The 26,205-nt window shown below is 39.3% G+C and overlaps 1 protein-coding gene across 6 annotated transcripts; it reads left to right on the top strand.

Moving 5' to 3' along the window:
* Positions 1-1,192: 1,192 nt before the first annotated feature.
* On the top strand, positions 1,193-18,427 carry RNF7 (ring finger protein 7). 6 transcript variants are annotated; one of them, XR_890745.4, is made up of 4 exons: positions 1,197-1,475; positions 5,066-5,113; positions 6,353-6,476; positions 6,654-7,594. XR_890745.4 is itself a non-coding variant. In XM_011286152.4 (4 exons), the coding sequence occupies exons 1-4, from the start codon at positions 1,308-1,310 to the stop codon at positions 6,670-6,672; spliced, it is 366 nt and encodes a 121-aa protein (XP_011284454.1). In that variant the 5' UTR covers positions 1,202-1,307; the 3' UTR covers positions 6,673-7,594. The 6 variants fall into 6 exon arrangements, 5 of the variants coding, with proteins under 5 accessions (XP_044893440.1, XP_011284454.1, XP_044893441.1 ...); XM_011286152.4 differs by having other exon boundaries at positions 1,202-1,482; XM_045037505.1 differs by lacking the exons at positions 6,353-6,476; positions 6,654-7,594 and adding an exon at positions 18,007-18,427 and having other exon boundaries at positions 1,193-1,475.
* The last annotated feature ends 7,778 nt before the right edge of the window (positions 18,428-26,205 follow it).

Raw genomic sequence — 26,205 nt, 5'->3', positions numbered from 1 at the left:
TCTGGAGGGCCTCCCATCTCCCCCCAGTTCAAACTTGACCTCTTCCATGAGGCTTTTCCTGACAGCATCAGTCCTCAGCATTATCTCTGTCCTTCACAGCACTTCACATTCCACTCAACAAGCAGCACACATAGCATCTAGCCAAATGTGACCCTGTGTCCATATTTCCATTTTTACATATTTATGCATCCTTGTATCCTCTGCCAAACTCCTTGAGTTTGGTTAGCTCCTATCCAGGCACAAGGCCCAGTATCAGGAGACCAAGAGATGTTGAGAGGCCCATTAAGAGGAGATCGGATGTTCTGAATTCCAAACCTTTGGTAACAGGTGTCCACCACTAGGTGGTGGTGGTGATCAGGCATCTCCTTAGGCGTTCACTACCTCAGCGTTCTTATCTTTTAAATGAAGATGTTGTCTGCTTTGCTTGAGAAAACGGAAGAACATGACCCCGGGCTAAAAGTAGAAGAACCCACGTTTCATAACTGTCAGCTTCACTAACAGCAGTGTACTCCTTAAATTGCTTTTCTGGACCTTATTAAAAGGAGGAGGTCAAACTAGATCAGAGGTTTTCGGAGCCCGGATGCCAGGGTTCTTGGCATCCTTCCAGGGGACCAATAGGTCAAAACTATTTGCATAACAGTATTCGGAGCGATTTCTCTCTTTTCACTCAATTAAAATTTATTAAAAAGCAAATATATGCATCTTACATAAAGTCTCTTTAAGGTCCTAATAATTTTTAAGTATAACGGGGTCCTGAGCCCAAAAAGTTTGAGAACCACTGAACCAGGTTTCTCAGAACTTCTGAGGCCAGACGTTTCCTAGATACCAAGAAGAAGGTGGTGTTAAAGGCCTGGTCCCCGCTCTGAAAGAGTTTACGAGTCGCGGGGCGGGGGGGTGGGTGGGGGGAACGAGACAAATGGTTATATTAACAAGATAATTTGTGAGAGTGTTAAGTTTCACGAAGTCACACAGCAAGGCATCTGATGCCTGCACGGTGTGCTCCGGAGTACGGGAGAGCAACACTCAGCAGCACACCGCCCGGGGTTCACAACGGAAACTCCCTGGGGGCCCTCAGCCCTCGGGGTTGCCCCAGCGAGCCGAGGTGCAGGGAGAAATGCGCCAGAGCGCTAGCGTCATGTGACGTCACTGGGCCGCGCCAGCCAATCCGGGCGGTCCTTGTCATAGGCGCCGCGGTGGCCCGCGGCCTGCAGGCGGCGCTGTGGGCCCGCCGGGCGGCCCCACAGAGCCGCCATAGCCGCCCGCCTACCCCGACTTAACGTCTCCGCTGTCGGCTCCGCGCCGCCGCCATGGCCGACGTGGAAGACGGCGAGGAACCCTGCGCCCTGTCCTCTCACTCCGGGAGCGCAGGCTCCAAGTCAGGAGGCGACAAGATGTTCTCTCTCAAGAAGTGGAACGCGGTGGCCATGTGGAGCTGGGACGTGGAGTGCGATACGTGCGCCATCTGCAGGGTCCAGGTGATGGGTAAGCGCTGCACGCGAGGCCGGGGCCGACCTACGGCCTCCGCGGGCCGATTCTGGGCGTGGAGGACGGGCGAAGGCTGGGAGAGACCCCAGTCCAGAGGAGTGGGGGCGGGGGTGCCGGGAGCCACCGGTGCTGCTGCTGGCCCGAGGGCTGCTGCTGCCGCCGCCTGGGGCTCAGCAGGCGCCCAGCGCCCGGACCTGGTATTCTAGGGATAGAAACGGGCAGTGAGCTGAGGAATTAAGGTAATTTCTGGTAGTGATGGGTGTGGCCAAGGAAATAAAACTGGATGATTTGTTGGCCGCTGGGAGAAGCCACTTGGGTTTGTTTGGCCAGCTCCACGTCTAAAAGCAGACCGCAAAGGGGTCAGGGTAAAGGCCCTGAATAAGTAGGGCACTTTAGTGGTTGTGGTCACGCACCAAAGTGATGCTCTGGAGTCATCCTCCACAGAAACGACACCCTCAGTTCGCTCTTGAGAGGCGAAAGGAAGAAAATGTTCCTAGCCATTGCCATTTCCGAATTAGCGACTGCTATTCTGCGGGCTTTTAACTCTGGATGTTTCAGGATGGGTCAGATGGCACTCGCTTGTCTTGAAGGGGGATACAGTGTGGTTCACGAATATTTTTAAGGTTCATGGGAGTTGAAGAATGTAAGCCCTTTATTCAGAAACATAAAACTTTTTCTGGCCCCTCCTATCAAAGGATGCCATTTTCTGAAGATCCTGCCCTGCTCTGAGTCAGGCCTTTGTGGAGAGCCCTGTTGTACAAATAAGTCTTAACTTCTTTCTGTGATATTTCGAATAAAACTACTGGGCCACGCGAAACCTTTCAGAACAGCTTCATCCTTTTATATTTTACATCCTGTCTTTTTTAAGATCTCAGACCACCTTGAAAAAGAGATGCTATTCTGAATGCCAGTTATATTTTTAAACAGCATTTAAAACTACTGAGAGAGAATCTTAATTTTGTTTCTTGGGGGTAGGTGAAAACTGAGGTTGTATAGCTTGAAAACTTTGTGTCTGGCTCTGAAAAATGACAGAATTGGAGAAAATAAACAGAATTTCTCTCTCAAGGGATGAAATTTAAACCTACCAGAATCAAGAGATTTTTTCAATTTACACTCTTTAGTACACACTTGTTTTTTATTCATGAGGACTTGCTTCAAAGAGGATTTACAGCAAAGGGATTCAGATTTTTTTTACTTTTGAAAGAACTTGATTTCAGACATGATCCACTTGTTTTGCATATTAGGTCTTAAAAGTACCTAGCTTATTGGCCTGCAATACAGCCCCCTTACCCCACCCCTTACTTAAGAACTAGAATCATAATTTCCAGTTTGGGTGGCGTTGTTAACTTATCCAGGCAACTTAATCTTTTCTTCTTTTGCAAGACAAGCTTTGCTAAAAATTTTATCCCCTAAATATCCTTTAGTTCAAAATGAAGAATGTTCCTGAAAAGTGTGTTTTATATTTCTACCCAAAGAAAAATTTTAGATCTGTAGGTAGAAATGCAGAATTCAGAGTAACGGTTGACATCTTTGCAACACATAAACTTTACTGGGATATTTGGAGTAAGTCAAAATATGGGCTATAAATGTTTCACATTCACATTAGCTTTCTAATTATAGCAAGTGTTCTGCTACTGTGGATTAATTTTGCAGATTTGCAACAGCTGTACTTTGAGTTCAGCAAAGTGTTCTGGACTAGACCTTTGTATTTTCTTTATGAGGTGTTAAAATCCATTTAGTGGTCAGGTGACAGCAGAAGGAAGTTTGTTTTTCAGACTTCCCAAGCTAACCCTAGTTAGCATCATTCTAAAAGGAGTTACTGTTATTGTACTCCTTAGAAATGTTTTGTTTTAGATTTTAGGAATATCGTGAAAAGAATTTTTTTCTTTTATCTAAAACTTTAGGACTTTTTATAGATTTAGGTTGGGTTTTGATAATGAGTCTAAATCAAATGTCAGTCATAATCCCGAGATTCCTAGATTCTGCAAAAGAGGCCACTTAATTCCTTAATTTTTCAAATTCCTCTCATACACCTAAATGATTTGTTACGACTTCTTGACCCAAGATTTGCCTGTCAGCCCATTCTGATGCGGTTAACACTCTCTGGTTTCCTTCATTCTGAAAGGAGCAGATGGCACAGGGAGCAAGTGTTGAAGAAGAGGAAAATAGGTTTGCTAGTACTGCTGCGTTCTAAAGAGCCAGAGTAACCCTTCATGGCTATTTATGTTAACTTGGACATTTGACATACCTTCTGGAGCCTTGTTTTCCTAATTTGTGAAAGAGGTAGTTGGGTACACAGACTGTAATTCTGTGATTATACAGAACCAGAGCTGTGTCTTCACCCTTATATCATGATCCTTATGATATTTAGTTGTTTGCCTGCCTACCTCCCCATTTCCTGGTGAGACCAGGGACCCAGACTTGGTCATTTTGGTGTCCCCAGTGCATAACTCCATATACAGAGCAGATACTCAGTAATTGTGGGATTGAAGAAAGCCTCAGGAGGCAGTGGTTGTTTTCAGTCCACACCGAAGTGGCCAGGGTGGTGTGTTTTTTTAGGGTAAGAGCATGCAGAGAGGAGCAAACAAATGCCTGAGCATAATCCAGTGTTAAGAAAAGGACCAGGCTTCAGCTCCACCGTGTATCTATTTTTACAGAATTCTTTTTCTCTAATTTATGTTAAAAACTATTTTGTTGTTGTTGTTGGTTTGAACTTCCTTTTACCCATCTTGGACTCCTCTTCCAGCTAGTGAATGAATCCATTTCATTGGTCCCTAAAATATCCTATAGTACCTCCTTCATCAAGCAAATAGTAGTATAGATTAAATTTTGAAAACTAATATACCCTTTAGGTTCCCATTCCTAAAATGCACTCCCAAGTAAATTATTAAAATAAAATACATTGCCATTGTTGGATAAATGCTTTGGACTCAGACATATTTGTAGAAGGAGCATTTTCTTAAAAAGAGAGAGAGAGAGAATCTAGTATTTAAGAGGTTCTTTAAAAATTAATTTTAATTTAATTTTTATATAGGTCATACAGTCACAAAATTCAGAATTTTAAGAAACTATACAATGAAGACTGCTTCCCATTCCATCTTCTCTTAGGTAGACTTTATTATCAGTTACTTGATTATTCTTCTAGAGTTTCTGTATGTGTGTACAGGCAAATACCAATTTATATGCATGGCTTACGTTTAAAAGGTGTCTTGAAAATAAGCTACCCCCAAGGTTGATCTATGTGAGCATGCCCAGTGAGCTTATAGGAACTTCTAATATAATGAAGTATGGCATAGTTTTCTCTGGTGGTTGAATCCACCTCGGGGACACCTTTTTATCAGAGCTGGTGAAAATAGAGGGTCGGTAACCCATGTGAAATTGCTCCTGGTCATAAGTAAATGAGTAGAGTGCCTTGCACTTTATTCATCTTTAAACAGTTATGTTTAGATGAGAGAGAAATAGTTTGAATCTTTTATCTCCATCTCTAACCCTTTGGGCTTTTATTTGACTTTGAAGTGTCTGGGTTTTAGAAATTGCATTCTGAACATCAGAATGAGAATTGCTATTTGTTTACTTTTAGATGCCTGTCTTAGATGTCAAGCTGAAAACAAACAAGAGGATTGTGTTGGTATGTTGTAATTTCATTCTCTTGCTTTTTCAACTGAAGGTTTTCTCTCAGTGGGGATGTTTGAATTTGTGATTAAGATTGACTTTATCAATACATAAAAATAAACTGTAAAGCAGTGATCTATTATTAATGTAAAATGTGTTAGTTCTCAAAAGGCCTTAATGGAATTAATCTGCAAGTTCTTTTATTGCCTGTAATTAAGAAGAATTGATTATATATTCCAGACATGGCCATAGTAAATATTTGATAATCAACAAAGAAATAATTCTTTTCTGTTAAGAAAATTATAAGGGATTACCAAAATGTCATTTAAATTTTAACTGTGTTATAGGTCAGATTTGGTAGGGTTTTATTCTAATAAAGCATTGAAGTTTTCAGTACTGTTATTATTCAGTATTTAACTTTTCAGCCAACATAGAAAAAATTCTAAGTGCTCTCTTTTGCAGTATAGTTTGTATATGGAAATCTGTTGAATTTTGCTAATAGCCTGGGACTACAAAAGTTGTTTTACGATAAATATTTTAAGCAGTTCAAAGGTTTTTATGTCCTAGTTCTTGAAGTCATCACTTCTAGATTGCTATATGTAAAAGCTTTTCTGAAAATGAAAGGTTAACTTTGTACTTTGTGTTTGCTTGGTTTATATATAGCTTTTTAATAATGATTATTCAGTATTTATCAAATCCTGTTTCTTCTCCTGAAACACTTACAGTGATTTCCTTTTGCTTCCTACTCCCTGTAGACAGTTTTCCTAAGAAGGTGGTTATTTTTTTCTTTTTTCCATGTTCTTTCATTGTTCTGTTATCATATAGGTCAAGCAAGGGACAAATAAAGCCCACATTTGAGATTGCATTTCAGATTATGGGAGATTGCCCTTGGTTTAAGAAATACTTAACTTGAGAATTGTGAGGTTTAGGGCACCTTTCTTTGATCACAGAAAGTCCTCTGTTTCTAGCCAGCCAGTTTGAAAAGTTCATGTGTTTCTCATGTGAGGAATTGCACTGCTTGTGGATGACATCAACACTTCTAGAAAATAACTGAGTAGATGTACAGCTGATAATGTTTAGAAGAATGTCATCTATTTGTAACAGACTACTATGAACTGAAAACTCATGTTGGTAAATAAAAATCAGGAGGATATTTTTCAATAAAATAAAGATCAAAAGGTCTCCAAGGTCAGTCTTTGACTGAGAAGGTCTGGGATCTAAGGAAGGCTCAAGTTCTTTAATCTCCTAACTTCAGGAAGACAGCATGTGGAGCTGTGTAGGGGCTGGGGGCCACCACATCACTCACAGACTCTAAACAATGATGAAAAAGTCCCCCAGTCACAGCGTCTCATCTCACTTCTTAAGTGTGGTTTACACAGGTAAGTTGTTATTTCTTTATAGATAGAAAAAATGTTGACTAATTAGCCATCTTTATTCAAGATTATGAATCATGATTATTCTTCATAATATAAAATAACCTGCCATTTTGAGTTGGATAATTTAAATTAAAATACGTAATGTCAAATATTCTTTTTTTTTTTTTTTTTTCCTTTCAGTGGTCTGGGGAGAATGTAATCATTCCTTCCACAACTGCTGCATGTCCCTGTGGGTGAAACAGAACAATCGCTGCCCTCTCTGCCAGCAGGATTGGGTGGTCCAAAGAATCGGCAAATGAGAGTGGAGGCTTTCTTAGTGCATTTGTTTGGAGCCCTGGTGGATCTTGTTATCAAGTGCCCTACAAAGGCCAGAACACTCCAGGGAACTAATTCTTCAAATAGGAGGAGATGGCTCTGTGGTCCTTTGGTACTCATCAAAGGCATGGCTTAGCGTTTTGTTTTATTTTCAGAAATTCTCTACAATTAAGAAGATAATTTATTAAAGATGGTCTTTCCTACCTCTGTGGTATGTATCCCACACACTGCTTAGAAGTGCTTTAAAGGAGGAGAGAGCTACAAATTTAATGACTTTATAATTTGCTTATTGGTATCCCGGGGGTTGTGGAAGTAGTTCCATTCAGAAGAGAACTTGTTGCATGCTTATAGTTGATCAGTTAAAAAAAAAAAAAAAGACAATGTTACAGAAACAAATAAAGTGCAGTTTAAAACCCAACTCTTATCCTTAATTTGTTCCTCATATTTATTTTTGGCTGGGAGGGGGTGATTCATGAAGTCTTTGTATGATATAATGAAAATTTTAAGTTTGGACCAGTGAACAGGGTAAATAAAATTTAATCTTCAGGCATATGGAATTGTGGTTGTCTTTTAGGCTATTATCCTCTATCTTTGGTTCATCAAGAAAACCTAAATCTGCACTCACCTCACTGTCCAAGCATTGAATGGTAAAGAACAGAAGTATTTGTTCTGGTCAGATTATGTTGTAATTTAACTGTTTTAGGTGGAATGTTAATGAGGGGAAAATGTTTACCACTGTAGCACTGGGTCAAAAAGTTTATTTTATTACACAGTGTTTTAATAAATGGTTTATTCTGTTTACTTCATTTGAATTGTCATTATTACAATTTTTAAATTTTTTTTTAATGTTTATTTATTTTTGAGAGACAGAGACAGAGTGTGAGCAGGGGAGGGGCAGAGAGAGAGAGAGAGAAAGACACAGAATCTGAAGAGACTCCAGGCTTTGAGCTGTCAGCACAGAGCCTGACACGGGTCTCGAACTCACAAGCCGTGAGATCATGACCTGAGCCAAAATCAAACGCCCAACCGACTAAGCCACCCAGACTCCCCATCATTATTACAATTTTATGTACAACTTTAAGCTTCATGTTAATAAGCTAATATGTCAAGTGAATGCTTTAATTTGAAAAAATATTCATATACTCTTATTTGGTAGTAATAAAATTTAAAGTTTATTACCTGGAAATGTGAAGTGTGAGAAAATACTTAAATTTTATCAAACTCATTCACATTAATGGAGGTTATCTGGTAACAGTTTAGGGACCACAAGTTTATTTTGAATTATTCCATAATAAAGGCCACAAGCTATGAATTTTGAAAAATAAATCTTTATCATTCACTTCTTCAGTTTGTCAATTTGAATCTTCTTATATCTAAGTGATGCAGATACATAAAAGAATGTTAAAATATAATTTAAAAACTAGAATTCATAGGCTTTCATATTGGTTTTCATATTTCATACTAATCTGATTTCTCTGGAAACTTGCTTTAGTATGCATTTTTTCACAGTTTACTGAGAAAATTAATTACCATATGGGGGTAAATAAAGCACCTTTTTATCCTATAATATTAAGTATAATACTATCAAGTTTTCCTAAACTTAACCATACGATTAACATAATCATATCTTACAGAAAACTGTGACTAGAGCTATAAGTACAGTCCAGCCAAGACTTTGAAGAGGTTTATGTAAGTTTACATATGGTGAATGTGTGTCTTCAGTGAACACCTGCTGAAACCACAGAGTTGAGGGGCAATATGTAAGTGCAGACTAGGAAGAATGAGACAAGTGGGAAAGTCACCCTGCTTAGATGTAGTTACTTCACTACTTCTGCCCCAAACCATGCATCACAACACATTCTATATATGCTTATTTTTTCAGGGATTTTCTTTCTTTCCTTTTTTTTTTTTTTTAATCTTTTTAATGTCTATTTATTTTTGAGAGAGACAGAGACAGAATGTGTGTGGGTTAAGGGCAGAGAGAGAGGGAGACACAGAATCCAAAGCGGGCTCCGGGCTCCAAGCTGTCAGTACAGAGCCTGATGCCCGTGGGGCTCGAACTCATGGACTGCAAGATCATGACTTGAGCCGAAGTCGGTTGCTCAATCGACCGAGCCTCTCAGGTGCCCCTTTTCAGGGATTTTCAGTTGAAGAAGAATCAATAGGGGCACCATGTTTCAGCTTAGAGAAGTAGTTGGAAAGAGTATTGGCTCCCATCTTTGTAGTTTATCCAGATCATTTTTCTTTTTTGTAAATTAATGACAGCAGTTTCAGATAATTTTTCTTTTGAGTTATACTTAGGCTTTTTAGTTTGATGTGTGTGTGTGTCCTTTTGCAAGTTCTGCTATTGAAGATGCTTTTCCAGGTCATATTTAATAACTTGCTTATATGGTTCATTTTGTAAAGTCTATTGAAAGATATGTGTATCCATTAGAAATGAATCTTCTTTTGCTTTCATAATCCTGATTGTGTAGTATATGCATGTTAAATAATTAGATAAAAAGTTAATTACAATACACAAATATGTTTGACCACTTGAATGCTTGTCATTGTACAGTGAGCTATTTTAGCAGCTTTTGTTTGACATTTTAAAAAGGATGTATCCATAAAATGTGAACCAAATATTTGGCTTTGCACTGAAGAGAAAATCAGTAAGAATGTCTAGTTATTTTAGTCAGTATGACAGAACGTAAATGCAGCGTGAAGGATGGAGTCATAAGTAGATTTTCCACACAGCAAAACCACAGGCCCACTGCCGAACAAAGCTCTGTTTCTACTCCGCATCGCCATCTGAGGGTGGAAGAGGAGGAGGGGCTGGGACAGAGCAGCACTGATCCTACCCATCCTGGGATGATATCAGCTCATCTGCATAGCCATCTGAAAGTTTAGCACATATTGTTTCATCAGGAAGACACACTGTGACATTTAATTATGAGTTCTAAAGCAAAAGTTAGACATTGAACAGCCTTTTCTTTCCATTGGATTAAACAATACTGAATTTTCTTTTGCTAGTATAATGGAAACATGTTGGTCATCTTCACCTATTTAATTTTCCATCAATGCAAGGTGCATTCTTATATCACAAGTAACATCTAAATCAGTAAATCTTACCCTCTCAAACCCATTCCTTTTTATAAACTGTGTCCCCATTACTATCCTGAAATTCATAACTAACACATAATTAAAGTGTATATAATAATTATAATATATAAATACAAAATAACTGAATTATAAAATACAAGTAAAAGGAAAGTATATTCTAATTCATTTGCATTTCAGTGTGTATATACTTGGGTTTAATTACACCAGGAAACATGAAGAAGCAGGCTGATCCACGTATGGATGTGTGTGTGTGTGTGTGTGATCACCATATATAGACCGCAGTAAGGTAGACTGTTGTGATTTAGTAACATGGGAGCATTTTCATTGATAGTGAGAACTACCCCCTCAAATGGTAGATCACACTTAGTGTACAGTCTTTTGATTTACATGTTAGTTAGTTGCATGGTTGGAAATTTCAATGACGTAGTTATTGAATATTCACTTGGCAGTCTTCTAGGCATAAGGAATAAGCTCAAAATTGTTTTATTTAACTGAAGCTAATGTAGAAGTCTTTAGGGTCAGAGAAAAAAAAAGCTTAAATGTTCCTTTAGAAGTTTAGTAGACATCTGATAATAAATGTAACTTTTTAAAAATGTTTTCTGCAGAATTTTTAACAGGGAAGCACTTTTTTTTTTCTATCTTTCAGAGAGAGAGAGAGAGAGAGAGAGAACATGCAAGCAGGGAGGAGGCAGAAGGAGAGAGAGAGATTCTTTAAGCAGGCTTCATGCTCAGCGTGGAGCCTGACACGCAAGGCTCAATCCCACGACCCTGGGATCATGACCTGAGCCAAAATCAAGAGTCAGATGCTCAAACAGACTGAGCCACTCAGGTGCCCCTGTTTTTCTGCTTTTTAAAGTTATTGCCAAGAGCTAACTTTTCAGGATAATTCTCTGAAAAGAAAGTTAGAAATTTTCCATGGTTAATTTAGTAAGCCCAGTTAAAAACATATATATTTAGAGGAAAAATACTGCTGGTTTGAATATAAGGAAGATTGGAATTAAAGTATAAATGTATTTCAAATATTTTTAAATATAAAATTTAAATATATTTTATATTGAACATTTGATATAACAAAACACATGATAAATATTTGTAGAAGAGTTCCTCTTCAGCCATTTTATGTCATTTCCATTTCTGCCACGGTTAGGTTTTGTTCAACAAAATAATGTCTGACAGGAAAAATATCTTCTCTGCATTTTGACGCTCCACTTAATGGCTGAGAGTGGACCCTAGAGCCAGGATACCTGAATTTGAGTCCCAGCGCCTCCGCTTGTGTGACCTTGAGAAAGTTACTTAGTTTTCTCCTATACAATGTAAATAACAATAATATCTCCCTCACTAGATTGTTTCGAGAATTGAAGACTACATGAATTAGCACACATGTAAAACTCTGAGAATAGTTAAGCGCTACTGTGACTTCGTTTTAGTCAATTTTGGAAGCTCCTTTAATAGAAGTGGCACTTAAAAAATAATGTATTTTTAGTTACGGGGTAGAGCACTTTTCTTAACTGTTCTCAATAAACATTTTGTAAGAAAAAGTTAATTGTTGTAAACATAGGTTACTGGTCTCACTGTGAGCTTTTGTGAAGGGTTGTAATGAGGCCTTTAATGACCTGCCTGTCACATTTATTTCTAATCATGGGGTCAACATGATTTCCAGATTCTATAATAAGAAAAGGTTTTGTAGGATGCCTGAGTGGCTCAGTTGGTTAAGTGTTTGACTTTGGCTCAGGTCATGATCTCACAGTTCATGAGTTCAAGCCCTGCATCAGGCTCTCTGCTGTCAGCACAGAGCTCACTTTGGATCCTCTGTCCCCCTCTCTCTGTGTCCCTCCCTCATGTTCTCTCTCTCTCAAAAATAAACATTTAAAAAAAAAAGAAAGAGGGGCACCTGAGTGGCTCAGTCATTTAAGCGTCCGACTTCGGCTCAGGTCATGATCTCCTGGGCTGGGTTCGAGCCCCATGTTGGCTCTGTGCCGACAGCTCAGAGCCTGGAGTCTGCTTTGGATTCTGTGTCTTGCTCTCTCTTCCTACCCCTCCCCCATTTTGTCTGTCTGTCTTTCTCTCTAAAAAATAGATAAACATTAAAAAAAAATTTTTTTTAAAACAAAGAGAAGGTTGTATGGGGTGCCTGGGTGGCTCAGTCAGTTGAGCAGCCAACTCTTGATTGATACTGGCTCAGGTCATGATCTCACGGTTGAGGTGAGCCTCCAGGCAGGCTCTGTGCTGGACATGGCACCTGCTTGGGATTCTCTCCTTCTCCCTTTACCCCTCTCCCCTGCTCATGCTCTCTCTTTCTTTCTCAAAAAAGGAAAGAAAAAAAAAGGTTTTGTAAATATTGAGCTCTCACTTTAATTTTAGGTTTTCCATCTCACTAGGAATATTTTATTGACTTGTTGATAAGCTTATGGGGTGCATTTTTTGACCACTTGATTCTGCCAGATACCCATATAGCTTAGAAAATGTACCTTTTTTTAAACCCTCAATTTTCATCTTCATAGTCTTTCAGAGTAGTAAGTGTTATAATCAACTTGCTGCCTTCTCTTGTCCATGCACTCAGTAAACCTGAGTCAGTGATCAGAAAAGGACCTGCTTTTCCTAACTTGGCTGCAAGCAAGCTTTCCCTGAGCAAGTGTAGGTATGGTGTGGAATGGTAGAAGGATTGCAATTTTGGAGCCACTCAGCCTGGCCTGGAATCTTGACTCTGTCGTTTACTACCTGTGTGATACTGCACCAGATTCTTAACTTCTCTGTCCCTATCTGCTCAACTAAAATGGGAACAGCAATATTATATACTTCATTCAGTTGCTATGAAGATTAAATGAAATAATACATGGTAACCGCCCAGAACAGTATCTGAACCATAGCAGGCAATCAGTAACTGTTAGCCATTATTATAGTTCACTGTTGTCACTGCTGATCTGTGCCTAGAGGATGGCCTTGAAAAAATTATCTTGTTTTCAGTGATGATTCTTGTAGGAATTAGAATGTTTGTGTGCACCCACAACCTGTGCAGAATTGCCAACATGAGTTTTTAGGAGAGGGGTTTTCAACTTTTTAAAAACCATCCCAACACATCTGAGAAGCACATTCCCATCAGCAACAGTGGGCTGTCCCACAATGATTTTCAAACAAGTATGTGTGTATAAACCAGGCAGGGGGGAGAGTTAGAAAAAACTACCCAGATGAAAATCTCAGTTAAAAGCTTTTGGAACTATTTCAGTGCAGATGAAATGTTCTATGCCATTTGTATTTTATCCTAGCCTTTAAAGAGCTAGCTACCTATCAACTAAATGTATTGGGACTTACATAAAAAGTCCAACTACATTGTTTGTACCAAATTGTATGTAACAAAATAATCAGAATTCTTGCCAGATCACCTGGGATGTGACTTTATAAATCTGAAAAATACATAGTAAAGAACAGGTTTTGTGTGGCTGATGTAATACAATTGTCATCTAACTCTTTAGTGGTGATTCTTAGACCTTCCTTATAAATTATGTCTGCTATACTAACTCCTGCTCTGCTTTTTCTAAACCTTTATAGAAATTATGTATTTATAACATACTTATATTAGAGATTTGTGATTTACTCCTTCCCTCCTATATATGAGGCTTTGCCTTCATGGTAGAAAGAATTTAAATATAAATAAGTTTCCTATCTTCAGAGACTGCAGGGTCTGTTAGGGAATATTAGATTTACAACAGATTTGTGGGTTTTTAAAAATTTTTTTTGATGTTTATTCCTGAGAGAGAGAGAGAGAGAGAGAGACAGACAGACAGACAGAGCGTGAGTGGGGGAGGGGGAGGGGCAGGGAGAGAGGGAGACACAGAATCTGAAGCAGGCTCCAGGCTCAGAGCTGTCATCACAGACCTGATGCGAGACTCAAACCCACAAACTGTGAGGTCATAACCTGAGCTGAAGTCAGACACTTAACCAACTAAGCCACCCAGGTGCCCCTTCAACAGATTTGTAAAGTGTAATGTAATGAACCTTCTAAGAGACGCATAATGCCTGAGAAGTAGAAGGGACAAACCACATTCACTTGCAGGGTATACAATATAATGATTAGAAGGACCATCTATTGTGTGGCTTATGAAAACCCATTTCTATTTTATTTAACAAGATGTGCTATGTCTGTGCTCCATAGCATTTCTGGGGAGAGAAGGGGTGTCCCCTTGAAGTAAGTTGTTCACATTGCTCCCACGTCTTTGCATACCTACCTTGCCTTCATACCTCTCCTTTACATCCACTCATATTTGCCTGGTTGTAACCTTCTTTATAGGGCAAGGAGAAAAGGGGGCCTGCCATAGACAAAAGACATTCCTAAGGAAGAAAATAACAGTTAAGATAATTTCTTGAAGGGTATATGTCTGTGCTATCCAACGATGTAGCCTCTAGCCACATGTAGATATTTAAATTTTAATTACTTCAAATTTAAAATTCAGTCCCTGAGTCACATCAGCCACATTTCAGATGCTCAGTAGTCACATGTATATGATAGCTTCCATATTGGATATCCCAGAATAAAATATTTCCAACAAGAAAGCAAGTTCTGTTGGACACTGCTGGTATAGATCATCTGTGTATAAGGCCTGTTCTATCAGAATTTAGGAATCATGGGGGCCTCTGTTATGTCGAATTTAAGTGATCTTCTACCTTCCCTTTCAACGATTATCTTTGGAAACTGTAGTGTTGAGCATAAGCCTTATTTTACTAGTTAAAACACGCTTGACAAAGAGAATCACACATTTTTAACTGGCCACTACACTTAACGGGAAAAAATGAACCCAAGTATAAAGGTCCAAAATTATATTGAAACACCTCAGTTCAAAAAAGGATTGTTGGCATAGTTTCCTATTCTTTACATTTTGTAAGCATTTCTTATATTTTCAAAATTAATATTTTAAAAAATTTTTTAATGTTTTATTTTTTTTGAGAGAGAGAGAACAAGTAGGGGAGGGGCAGAAAGAGAAGGAGACACAGAATCCGAAGCAGGCTCCAGGCTCTGAGCTGTCAGCACAAAGCCCGACGTGGGTCTCAGACCCACGGTCCAGGAGATCATGACCTGAGCCGAAGTTGGATGCTTTACCGACTGAACCACCCAGTCGCCCTTCAAAATTACTTAATATTTTAAACTATAAATTTATGTAGTTCCTTTTGTAGCCTTGATAGATTTATAGCAGTGGTTCTCAACCAGGTAATGGTTTTGCCCTGCAGGAGACATTTGGCAATATCTGGAGACATTTATGGTTGTCACAACTGATAGGCATGCTGGGATCTATTGCATAGGGGATATGGATGCTGCTAAACATCCTAAAATTCATGGGACAGCCCCCCCCCCCCAACAAAGAATCATTGAGTCTAAAATGTCAATACCATTGAGGTTGAGAAGCCCTGATTAACAGTAATTTATATACGTTTTAATAATATTTTTGAGAAATCAGAATTCCCTATTAAAAACTTGCTGAAATACGGTCAGTAGTAATATTAAAACTTGTATAACACTTACTAGGTACCAAAATATATTCTAAGAGCTTTACATATGTTAATTCATTTAATTTTTTTATCCTTAAATTTATGAAATATTTAATTAAAAAATTTAAAAAATACCAGTCCTTTACAAACACTTCCAAAACAGATAAAGAACTGAGAAATTGCCCAAATCGTTGACCAATTCATTTTATGAGACCTGTTATTACCCAGAAAAGAGAGCCAGATAAAACTGTCATAAGTAAACTACAGATCATTATCTATGATAAACGTAGACACAAATTATAAAAAATGTGCAAATTGAATCCAACAACATATAAAAATAATTACATACAGTAAGTGATGAATCATGGATTTCTACTCCTGAAACCAATATCACATTGAATGTTACCTAAATAAAATTTATTTTTTTATATATAATTTATTGTCAAGTTGGCTAACATGCAGTGTATACAGTATGCTCTTGGTTTTGGGGGTAGATTCCCATGATTCATCGCTTACATACAACACCCAGTGCTCATCCCAACAAGTGCCCTCCTTAATGCCCCTTGCCCAATTAGCCCATCCCCCCACCCACCTCCCTTCCAGCAGCCCTCAGTTTGTTCTCTGTATTTAAGAGTGAGATCTTCTTTTAAACACTAATGAATCAGCCGACAGTACATTTGTCTGGCAATACCAGAACACCCGGCTACACTGTCTTAAACAGATCGTGGTTTATTGTCTCTCACAACAAAAAGTCTAGGGGTGGGAAGATTAGGGCTAGTAAGTGACGAGTATTACCCTTGGGAGCCAAGCTCTCTTCTTTCTGCTCTCAACGTCTTTGGCATGAAGCCTCATGCCATAGACAAAAGACATTCCTTCTTCATAGTCCCAAGATGGCTATTATATTTTCTAGTCTTATATTCACGTTCTTAGGGAAAAATGAGGGGCAAAAGGATATTGTTGTTGTTGTTTTCTTTAGCAAGAAAAAGAAACTTGGGAAGATACTTTTACTTAGGATGGGGTGCCCTCACTGGTGTCTTTAGTCTATTCCTCAGTTGCCCGAATTATGTCCCAGAGCCACTTCCAGAAGCAATAATAATAATAATAATAGGAGGTGAAGTATTTGGCTTTCCAGCTTTCACAGTACAGGAACAAAAAGGGAATAGTGATTGTGAATAGTTATTGAATTAATCAGCCTATATTATTTTAAAAAAATTTTTTAATGTTTATTTATTCTTGAGGCAGAGAGCAAGGGCAAGGGGCAGAGAGAAGGAGACACAGAATCTGAAGCAGCTCCAGGCTCTGAGCTGTCAGCACAGAGCCTGACATGGGGCTCAAACCCACAAGCTGTGAGGTCATGACCTGAACTGAAGTCGGACGCTTAACCAACTGGGCCACCAAGGTGCCCCTAATCAACCTATATTATTGTCCACCATTAGTATTAATGACTAACTTCATTATTGTTAATACTTTGAGAGTTGCTGTTATGCATACTTCTTTGTCATAAACTCTTAGAATTGGAAAGGATCTTAGAGGTCATTTTATCCCTGAAATGACATCTTTATGGCTGTATTTTTTAATTTGCTGACTTGTAAAACAAAACCTTTTTTTTTTTTTAATGTTTATTTTTGAGACAGAGAGAGACAGAGCATGAACAGGGGAGAGGCAGAGAGAGAGGGAGACACAGAATCTGAAATGGCTTCAGGCTCTGAGCTGTCAGCACAGAGCCTGACACAGGGCTCCAACTCACGGACCGTGAGATCATGACCTGAGCCGAAGTAGGACGCTTAACCGACTGAGCCACCCAGGCGCCCCTAAAACAAAACTTTTAAGTGAGCCTTTAGCATATATTCATCGTGACACAAATTTGGATAGTCCTTGAGTAAAATTATGTTTCAAAATATAATGCCGTATGGAAAAAATATTATGTTACCTAGGCTGTGACACTACTTTTAGATATTTCCCCCAACCCTAATTTTATGCTGAGGTTAAAGAGTAATTGTTATTTGTGTTCTAAAACTGAACTGAAATAGCACATGGAGCCTTTTACAAATTAAATGGTTGCTTCTACGGTTGTCCTACGAAATTTAAACCGGAAAGATCCAAGTCTAATGCTCTTAACCAGTTTATTTCTGCCATTGCTGCCTCATTGTCCATACAGCATATAGCTTCTCTATTAAAGAACATGAGCAGTCAACAGAATACTGCCTGATTAGGCCACATTCTCAACAAAGTTTAATTAAGGAGCTGGATAATGGGCAAAAGAATTGAAAAGATATTTCATAAAAGACATACAAAAAGGCAGTTAAAACATGAAAACGATCCTAACATTTCTCTTCAGAGATGCAAGTTAAAATTACAACAGAACACCTCTACATACCCCTAGAATAGCTCAGGTTACAGAGACTGTTAACACCAAGTCTCAGTAAAGATGTAGAGGACCTGGAACTCTCCTACGTTGCTGGCGGGAAAGAAGAACGGAGCAGCCGAAGAGGAAAGCAGTATCGAAAAAGTTAAATATACATCCACTCTATGACTTAGCAGTTTTGCTTCTAAGTATTTTCCCAAGAGCAATGAAAACTTATGTGCACAAAAAGACATAGATGAATATTCAAAGCTGCATTTTTTGTATTTACAACAGCCCAAGTGGGAAACGACCCAGATGTCCATCACCAGCATAGTGGTACATTCATGGAATGGAATGCTACTCAGCAGTAAAAAAAAAAAAAAAGAAAAAAGGAACAAACTACTGATCCGTGCAACAACATGAATGAGCCTCAAAATACTGTGTGGAGCAAAAGAATCCAGACACAAAAGAGTACTTAACTGTATGATTCTGTTTATATGAAGTTCAAGGACAGGCAAAATTAATCTACAGAACTCCGAATAGCTTGCCTCTTGTTGGGGGTATTGACTGGGAAAGGGCACAAGAAAGCTTTCAGCGGTGATGGAAATGTTGCATATATTGATTTGGGTGTGGTTATATGAGTGTATACATTTGTCAAAACTCATAAAACTACACATTTAAGATCTGTATATTTTATTCTGTAAAATAAAACTGAATTTTTTAAAAAAAAGAGTGGTGGATATTATTATTTAAGACCACAACCAACACCCTTTTATATTTGCTACTAAGTGGAAAATACAAGAAAATGCATTAATGGTTGTTCCATTTGTCTTATTGTTCAACTCTTCAAGAAAGCACTCAAATCAAAATAATTGTGTTTCTGATCTTGTTCTGGTCCCCTGTGGAGGTAATTTGAGAAAGCTCCGTGGAGTTCATTAGAAGTGTTTCATTTTCAAGAAGTTTATCAAAATGCAGAAGAAATAAGTAATGGAAGAGGTGATTTTTTTAAAAGGGAAAATGTTTTATTCATACCAGCTCCCTTCTAAAACATTTTTCGGGGTTTTAAGTGCACAAAATCTTAGAGCTGCTCTCAGTCATAAGATGGAAATTTTAGCGTAGCCTGAAATTCCTCACTGAACTCTGAACACCTCACTGAACAACACGGACTCAGAACTTTTCTGACAATGGGCTTAGAACTTAAGGGTACAAGATCTGGACTAGGGTCATTCCCATACCTTCTGCTTTAAAAAGCGCTTAATGGCTCTGAGGTTGTAGTGCTGTTTCTGTCGGACAGATGGCCTGGACCTGAGGTCTTATGAGTGAATATACATAGACCCCTTGATAAAGCTTAGGAGGGCTAGAGTCTTTCCTGCTCCACTGCAGCCCTGCTGCTGGGTCCCAAGGTGGATGCAAAGTAAAAGGAGTTACTCTTGGTTCTGGTGCAGTCTTCACCTGCAGCCTTCAAACCTGCATCTAACCACAAAAATGCCCCAGATGCTCCCAGCTCAGCTCAGATCACCCCTCTGCCAGATCCACACACATGGACTAGGTGGGCGGGGACCCAAGTATTCTACATAAGACCTCCCACAATTCAGTGGTCAAGTGGGACCAGTGGTCTCAGCTCCAGCATCTTGCAGGCCCACACCAGCCCAGCACCTCTCCCTGCCCCAACACTCAGAGCCTGGCCAACACCACTGAGTCGTACCAGTTAGGTCAGAAAACACAAAAAACCCAGACTTCCCAGGTCAACTCACATTCTTTCAAATCTAACCCCGAGTAGTTGGGTTGTTTGGATTAAAAAAAAAAATTTTTTTTTAATGTTTATTTTTGAGAGACAGAGACAGAGTGCAAGTGAGGAAGGGGCAGAAAGAGAGGGAGACACAGAATCCGAAGCAGGTTCCAGGCTCTGAGCTGTCGGCACAGAAATAAGCTGTGCCGACAGCTCAGAGCCTGATGCGGGGCTTGATTGAACTCATGGACTGTGAGATCATGACCTGAGCTGAAGTTGGATGCGTAACCAACTGAGCCTCCCAGGTGCCCCGAATCCCAAGTAGTTTTTTACATCCCCTTTTATTCCTTCCTCTCCCACTCCTCCTCAACTTCTGAAACTTCTTCTGTGCTCTCTGGTAGTTACGCCATCATCAGTTTGTTCTGTGTATTTATATGAGTCTGTTTCTGCCTTTTGCTTGCATGTTTATTCGTTCATTTTATTTTTTAGATTTTACATGCAGGTGCAGTCACATAGTATTTGTGTTTCTCTGTCTGACTTACTTCGCATAATACCCTCTAGGTCCATCCATGTTGTCACAAATGGCAAGATCTCATTCCTCTTTACGGATAAGTAATATGCTACTGTATATATACACCACAGCTTCTTTATCCATTCATCTGTCAGTGGACACTTGGGTTGCTTCCCTATCTTGGCTATTGTAAATAATGCTGCTATAAACATAAGAGTGCATATATCTTTTCTTTTGTTTTTTTTTTTTTAAGAGAGAGAGTGAGGAGGGGCAGAGGGAGGGGGACAGAGAATCCTAAGCAGGCTCCATGCCCAGTGCAGATTCCAGCCCAGGCCTCTATCTCACAGCCCTGAGATCATGACCTGAGCCTAAATCAAGAGTCGGATGCTTAACCAACTGAACCATCCAGGCACGTCGGGAGTGCCTATATCTTTTTTAATTAGTATTTTCATTGTCTTTGGGCAAATACCCACTAGTGGAATTCTATTCATCATAGGGTAATTCTATTTTAAATTTTTTGAGGACCCTCCAAACTGTTTTCCACAGTAGCTGCTCCAATTTATATTCCCACCAACAGTGCACTGTGGATTCTTCCACATCCTCACCGCAACTTATTTCTTCTCTTTCTATTCTAGCCATTCTGATAGGTGTAAGGTGATATCTTATCTCATTGCTTATATATCATTTTTTATTTGCATTTCCCTGATGATTAGTTATGTTGAGCATCTTTTCATGTGTCTGTTTGCCATCTGTGTGTCTTCTTTGGGAAAATGTCTTTTCTGTTTTTTCTGCCCATTTATTAATCAGGTTATTTGTTGGTGTTGAGTTGTGTAAGTTTATACATTTTAGGTATTTACCCCTTAGTGGATATGTCATTTACAAATACCCTCTCGCATTCAGTAGGTTGCCTTTTTGTTTCGTTGATGGCTTTCATTGCTGTGCAAAATCTTTTTATGGTGTATGTAGTCCCAATAGTTCATTTTTGCTTTTGTTTCCTTTGCCTGAGGAGACATATCTAGAAAAATGTTGCTATGACTGATGTCAAAGAAATTACTGCCTATGTTTTTTTCTAGGAGGTTTATGATTTCAGGTCTCACATTTGGGTCTGTAACCCATCTTGAATTTACTTTTGTGGATGGTGTAAGAAAATGCTCCAGTTTCATTCTTTGGCATATAGCTGTCCAGTTTTCCCAATGCCATTTATTGAAGAGACTATCTTTTCTTTTCTTTTTTTTAATTTTTTTAATGTTTATTTATTTTTGACAGAGAGAGAGAGAGAGAGAGAGAGAGGCAGAGCATGAGTGGGGGAGGGGGAGGGAGGGGGAGACACCGAATCCGAAGCAGGCTCCAGGCTCTGAGCTTTCAGCACAGAGCCAGACGCGGGGCTTGAACTCAGACCAAGAGATCATGACCTGAGCTGAAGTCGGACACTCAACTGACTGAGCCACCCAGGCACCCCCAAATGCCATTTCTTTAAGAAGGTCATTAAAATTGATAAACTTTAGCTACACTGATTAAGAAAAAAAGAGTATAGACACAAATTACCAACTTTAGGAATGAGCAACATGACATCACTATTAAGTCTACAGATATTAAAAGGAGTAATTTGAATTATTTTATCCCAAAGAATCCTTTGTCAAAGATTAATTGACCATATAATCATGGGTTCGTTTCTGGACTCTCTATTCTGTTCCATTGATCTATGTGTCTATTTTTGTGCCAGCACCATAGTATTTTAATTATTTCAGTTTTGTAGTATTCCTTGAAATCAGGGCGTATGATACCTCCAGATTTTTTCTTTTATTTTTTTTTATATTTGTTTATTTTTGAGAGAGAGAGAGAGAGAGAGACAGACAGACAGACAGAATGTGAGTGGGGGAGGGGCAGAGAGAGAGGGAGACACAGACTCCAGACTCTGAGCTGTCCGCACAGGACTGGATGCAGGGCTCAAACTCACGAAGCTCAAACTCACAAACTGCGAGATCATGACCTGAGCCAGTCAGGAGCTTAACCAACTGAGCTACCCAGGCACCCCAGCTTTGTTCTTCTTTTCAAGATTGCTTTAGCTATTTAGGGTCTTTTGTATTTCCATGAAGGTTTTGCCGTTATTTGTTCTAGTTCTTTGAACAATGCTTTTGGGGAAAAAATGCTTTTAGTATTTTGATAGGGATTGCACTGAATCTGTAGATTGCTTTTCATAGTATGGGCATTTTAGCAATATTAATTCTACCAGTCCATAAACATGGAACATCTTTCCATTTTTTTGTGTTGTCTTCAGTTTCTTTCATCAGTGTTTTATAGTTTTCAGAGTGCAGGTCTTTCACTACCTTGGTTAAGTTTATTTCTGGATATTTCATTCTTTTTGGTTCAGTTGTACATGGTAGTATTTTCTTAATTTCTCTCTCTGCTACTTCATTATTAGTGTGTAGAAATACAACCAATTTCTGTGTATTAATGTTGTGACCTGCAACTTTACTGAATTCATTTACGAATTCTCATAGTTGTTTGGTGGCATCTTGAGAGTTTTCTATATATAGTATCATGTTACCTGCAAATAGTGACAGTTTAACTTCTTCCTTACCGATATGGATGCCTTTCATTCCCCCTTTTTTTTTTCTTTGTCTGATTGCTTTGGCTACGACCTCCAATATTACACTGAGTAAAAATAGGGAGAGTCTACATTCTTGTCTTGTTCCTGATCTTAAAGGAAAAGCTCTTGATGTTAGCAGTGTGTTTCTTATATGGCCCTTATTATGTTAAGGTTTGCTCCCTCTAAGCAAATTTTGAGAATTTTTATCACGAAGGGATATTGAATTTTGACAATGCTTTTCTGCATCTATTGAGATTATCATATGATTTTTATCCTTCCATTTTATTAATTTGGTGTATCATATTGATTTATTTGTGAATGTTGAATTGTACTTGCATCTCTGGAATAAACCCCACTTGATGGTGTGAATGATCCTTTCAATGTATTGTTGAATGAGGTTTGCTACTATTTTGTTGAGGATTTTTGTATCTGTGTTCATCAGGGATATCGGTTTATAATTTTCTTTTCTTTTATTTTTTTAATGTTTGTCTAGTTCTGGTATCAAGGTAATGCTGGTCTCATTAGAATGTATTTGGGAGCTTTCCTTCTTTTTGTATTTTTTGGAATAGTTTAAGGAGGAAAGCATAGACTCTTAGTATTTGGTAGAATTCACCTGTGAATCCATCTGGTCTTTGACTTTTGTTTGTTGGTCAATTTTTTGGTTACTGATTGAATGTTGTTACTAGTGGTTGGTCTGTTCAGATTTTCTCTTTATTCCTGATTCAGGTTTGAAAGATTGTATGTTCCTAGAAATTTCTCTTCTTATTGTCTAATGTTTGGCATATAATTTCTCATAGTAGTCTCTTATAATCCTTTGTATTTCTCTGTTGTCAGTTGTTCTCTTTCATTTCTGGTTTTATTTATATGGGTCTTCTCTCTTTTTTTCTTGATGAGTCTGGCTAAAAGGCTTACCTATTTTTGTTTATCTTCTCAAAGAACCAGCTCTTGGTTTCATCTTTCACTTTCTTATTATCACTAAAACCTGTCTCTCCCCTGAGGCACTGCTTCTGCAACCTTTCTTCTCCCTCATATTACTGAAGCTGTTTCCATTTCTCTGTTGCTACTTCTCTCCCTAAAAACACCCAGCTCTGACTCTCATGTCATTAGAACACCACTCACCACAGTCTTCCTGTGACCCCAGTTACTCTCCTTTGTTCTTTGAAGATGCTAGCTTGACTCTCTGTCAGTTTCTCCATTGCCTTACCCTTTGGGTAATTCTTGGTGATTTCAATATTCACATGGGCAGTGCTTCTAATACCTGATTTCTCAATCCCCTGACGTCCTCTCCTCCAGCGATCTTGTCTTTCCACCTTATGTTGGCCATTCACTCCAGTGATCATACCCTTGAGCTAAATTCCTCAGAAGAGTAGCTTATACTGGCGGCCTCCAATTTACCTCCTTCTATTCTCTCTTGAACTGACTAATAAGGGTTTCATCATACCACGCCATTGAAACTGCTCTTGTCCAGCTCCCTAATGACCTCCAAATTGCTAAATCTTTTTTGGATTTCAATATTTTATTAAAATAGCATATTTAAAAAATTTTTTTAACATTTATTTATTTTTTGAGAGACAGAGAGAAACAGAGCATGACCAGGGGAGTTGCAGAGAGAGAGGATGACACAGAATGGAAACCAGGCTCCAGGCTCTGAGCTGTTGGCACAGGGCCCGACACGGGGCTCAAACTTATGAACCATGAGATTGTGACCTGAGCCAAAGTTGGAAGCTTAACCGACTGAAGCCACCTAGACGCCCCTAAAATAGCATATTTAACCAGTTAAGCAAGAATACATTAACTGTCTCTCCCTGCCAACCCACTCATCCCCAGAATATGCAGCACAACATAGGAGTGACTTAAAATATCCTTGATCATGAGAACCCGCAGAAATATCTCAAAGTTAAGTTTGCAGTTAAAAACTAGACCTTGGAAAATTCTGAGTTAAGAGAAATATAAAGCTCTCAAATAGAATTATTTTATCTGCCCAAAGAATAAATGCTGCTGTGCCCCCCACTGAAGATACCACTAGGCTTTCTTTTTCTCCTTTATGCATAGTATTAGTCTCATATACATACCAACTTTTATAGCACTTTCCACCCCATTTTGTGTTCCTTTCCAGTGTCACAAAGAAACCAGTAAATAAAACTTTCAAAGTCAGTTTTTCGTACTTGCCCGGCTTGACCTATCAGCAGCACCTGCCACAATTGATCACTCTCTTCCTTAACACTATTTCCTCACTTGGTTTCTAGGGTACCATCCTCTGTTGGCTTTTCTTCTACCCCTCTGGACTTCTCACCTCTCTGACCTCTCGGCTCTGATCTCAGACCTCTCTGCTTTCACCCCCAGGGTGTTATATCCAGTCCCACGGCCTTAATATGCCTTTCATATACTGGATGACTCCAGTGAATACCTCCAGCCCAAGCTTTCCTCTAGGCTCTAGACCCACAGATCCAGCAGCTACTCAAGATTCCCATTTAGATGTTTCATGGACAATTCAAATGTAACAGTACAAGACTAAGTTCTTGATCTTCCCCACTACCTGCTCCTCCAGAGGATTTTCAGCTAAGTCTGTGGGCTGTTCATCCTTCCACTTACTTAGGACCGAAACCTTGGAGTCAACCTTGTCCTTTTTCTTTCTGCTACACCCCACATTTACTGCAGAAGCAAAGCCTCTTAACCGTTACCTCCACTGATGTCTCACCAGGGTCACTGCCTTAGCCTCCAAACTGATTTTTCTGTATTCCCCCTTTCCCCTTTAGTCTGCCATCTTGCTAAGTGTCCATCTAATTGTAGCCGTCCTCAGCTGAAAACCCCCAGTGGCCTCCCAGCTGAGCTCAGCCATCTTCCCACCCCCCAGTTGAATGCAACCACAGGAATCAGACCAGCAGAGAGCTGCCCAAAGCACAGAATTCATTATTTTAGGTTACAAAGTCTTGGGGTCATTTGTAATTAAATATATGGTATATTTTACTTATTAACAGTCTCACTCGCTAAAATGTAACCTCTCTAAAGACAGGGATTTTTGTCTATTTTCTTTACTACTGCACACTCAGTGCCCACTACAGTGCCACCTGACATCTCCGTGTGGCTGTCTCATTGGCACCCCAAGCCTGCATGTCCCAAACTGAACTCAAACCACTCCCCCTTCAAGGTTTTCTGTATCTGGGTGAATGGCATTGCCATCTGTCTAGTTCCCTCAAGCTGGAGCCCTGGAGTCACCCCTTCCTCTTCTTCACCCTGCATCTCACCGTCTCCTGTCCATTGTGCCTTCTGCATAGGTTGTGATTCTTTCTGCTTCCTTCCATGTCTACTGCCATCATCATTACTCACTGGGCTGCCTATGGTGTCTCCCCCAACTCCCTGTTCCCAGTCTCTTCACCACACAGCAGCCAGGGGGATCTTTCTGAAAACACAAATATAACTATGTTATATGGCTAAATACTCTGATGGCCTCCCATTGTTCTTAAGACAGAGACTACATCCTTAAAAGGATGGTTTGACTCCTGGCTGTTCCTGTGGCCTCATTTGCTGCCACGTATCTTCTCCCTTATTCAGGACCCTCCACTGGTCTTTGGCATTGAATGGGCTGCTCCCACATCTCGAAATGCACTCCCCACTTTCCTTTGGGCAATGATGATATGCCAGTATACATTCATTAATTGTAAC

This window comes from Felis catus, chromosome C2, assembly GCF_018350175.1.
Source record: "Felis catus isolate Fca126 chromosome C2, F.catus_Fca126_mat1.0, whole genome shotgun sequence".
In the NCBI taxonomy this organism is placed as follows: domain Eukaryota; kingdom Metazoa; phylum Chordata; class Mammalia; order Carnivora; family Felidae; genus Felis; species Felis catus.
The sequence above is the reverse complement of the archived record's forward strand: the minus strand, read 5'-3'. Positions and strand labels throughout refer to the sequence as shown.

Bases quoted from the DNA above. Each gene is read 5' to 3' on its own strand.
- RNF7 (XM_011286152.4), top strand. From the start codon at position 1,308: ATGGCCGACGTGGAAGACGGCGAGGAACCCTGCGCCCTGTCCTCTCAC. The intron at 1,483-5,065 runs GTAAGCGCTGCA...GTTTACTTTTAG, and splicing joins CTGCAGGGTCCAGGTGATGG to ATGCCTGTCTTAGATGTCAA. The intron at 5,114-6,352 runs GTATGTTGTAAT...TCCTAACTTCAG, and splicing joins CAAACAAGAGGATTGTGTTG to GAAGACAGCATGTGGAGCTG.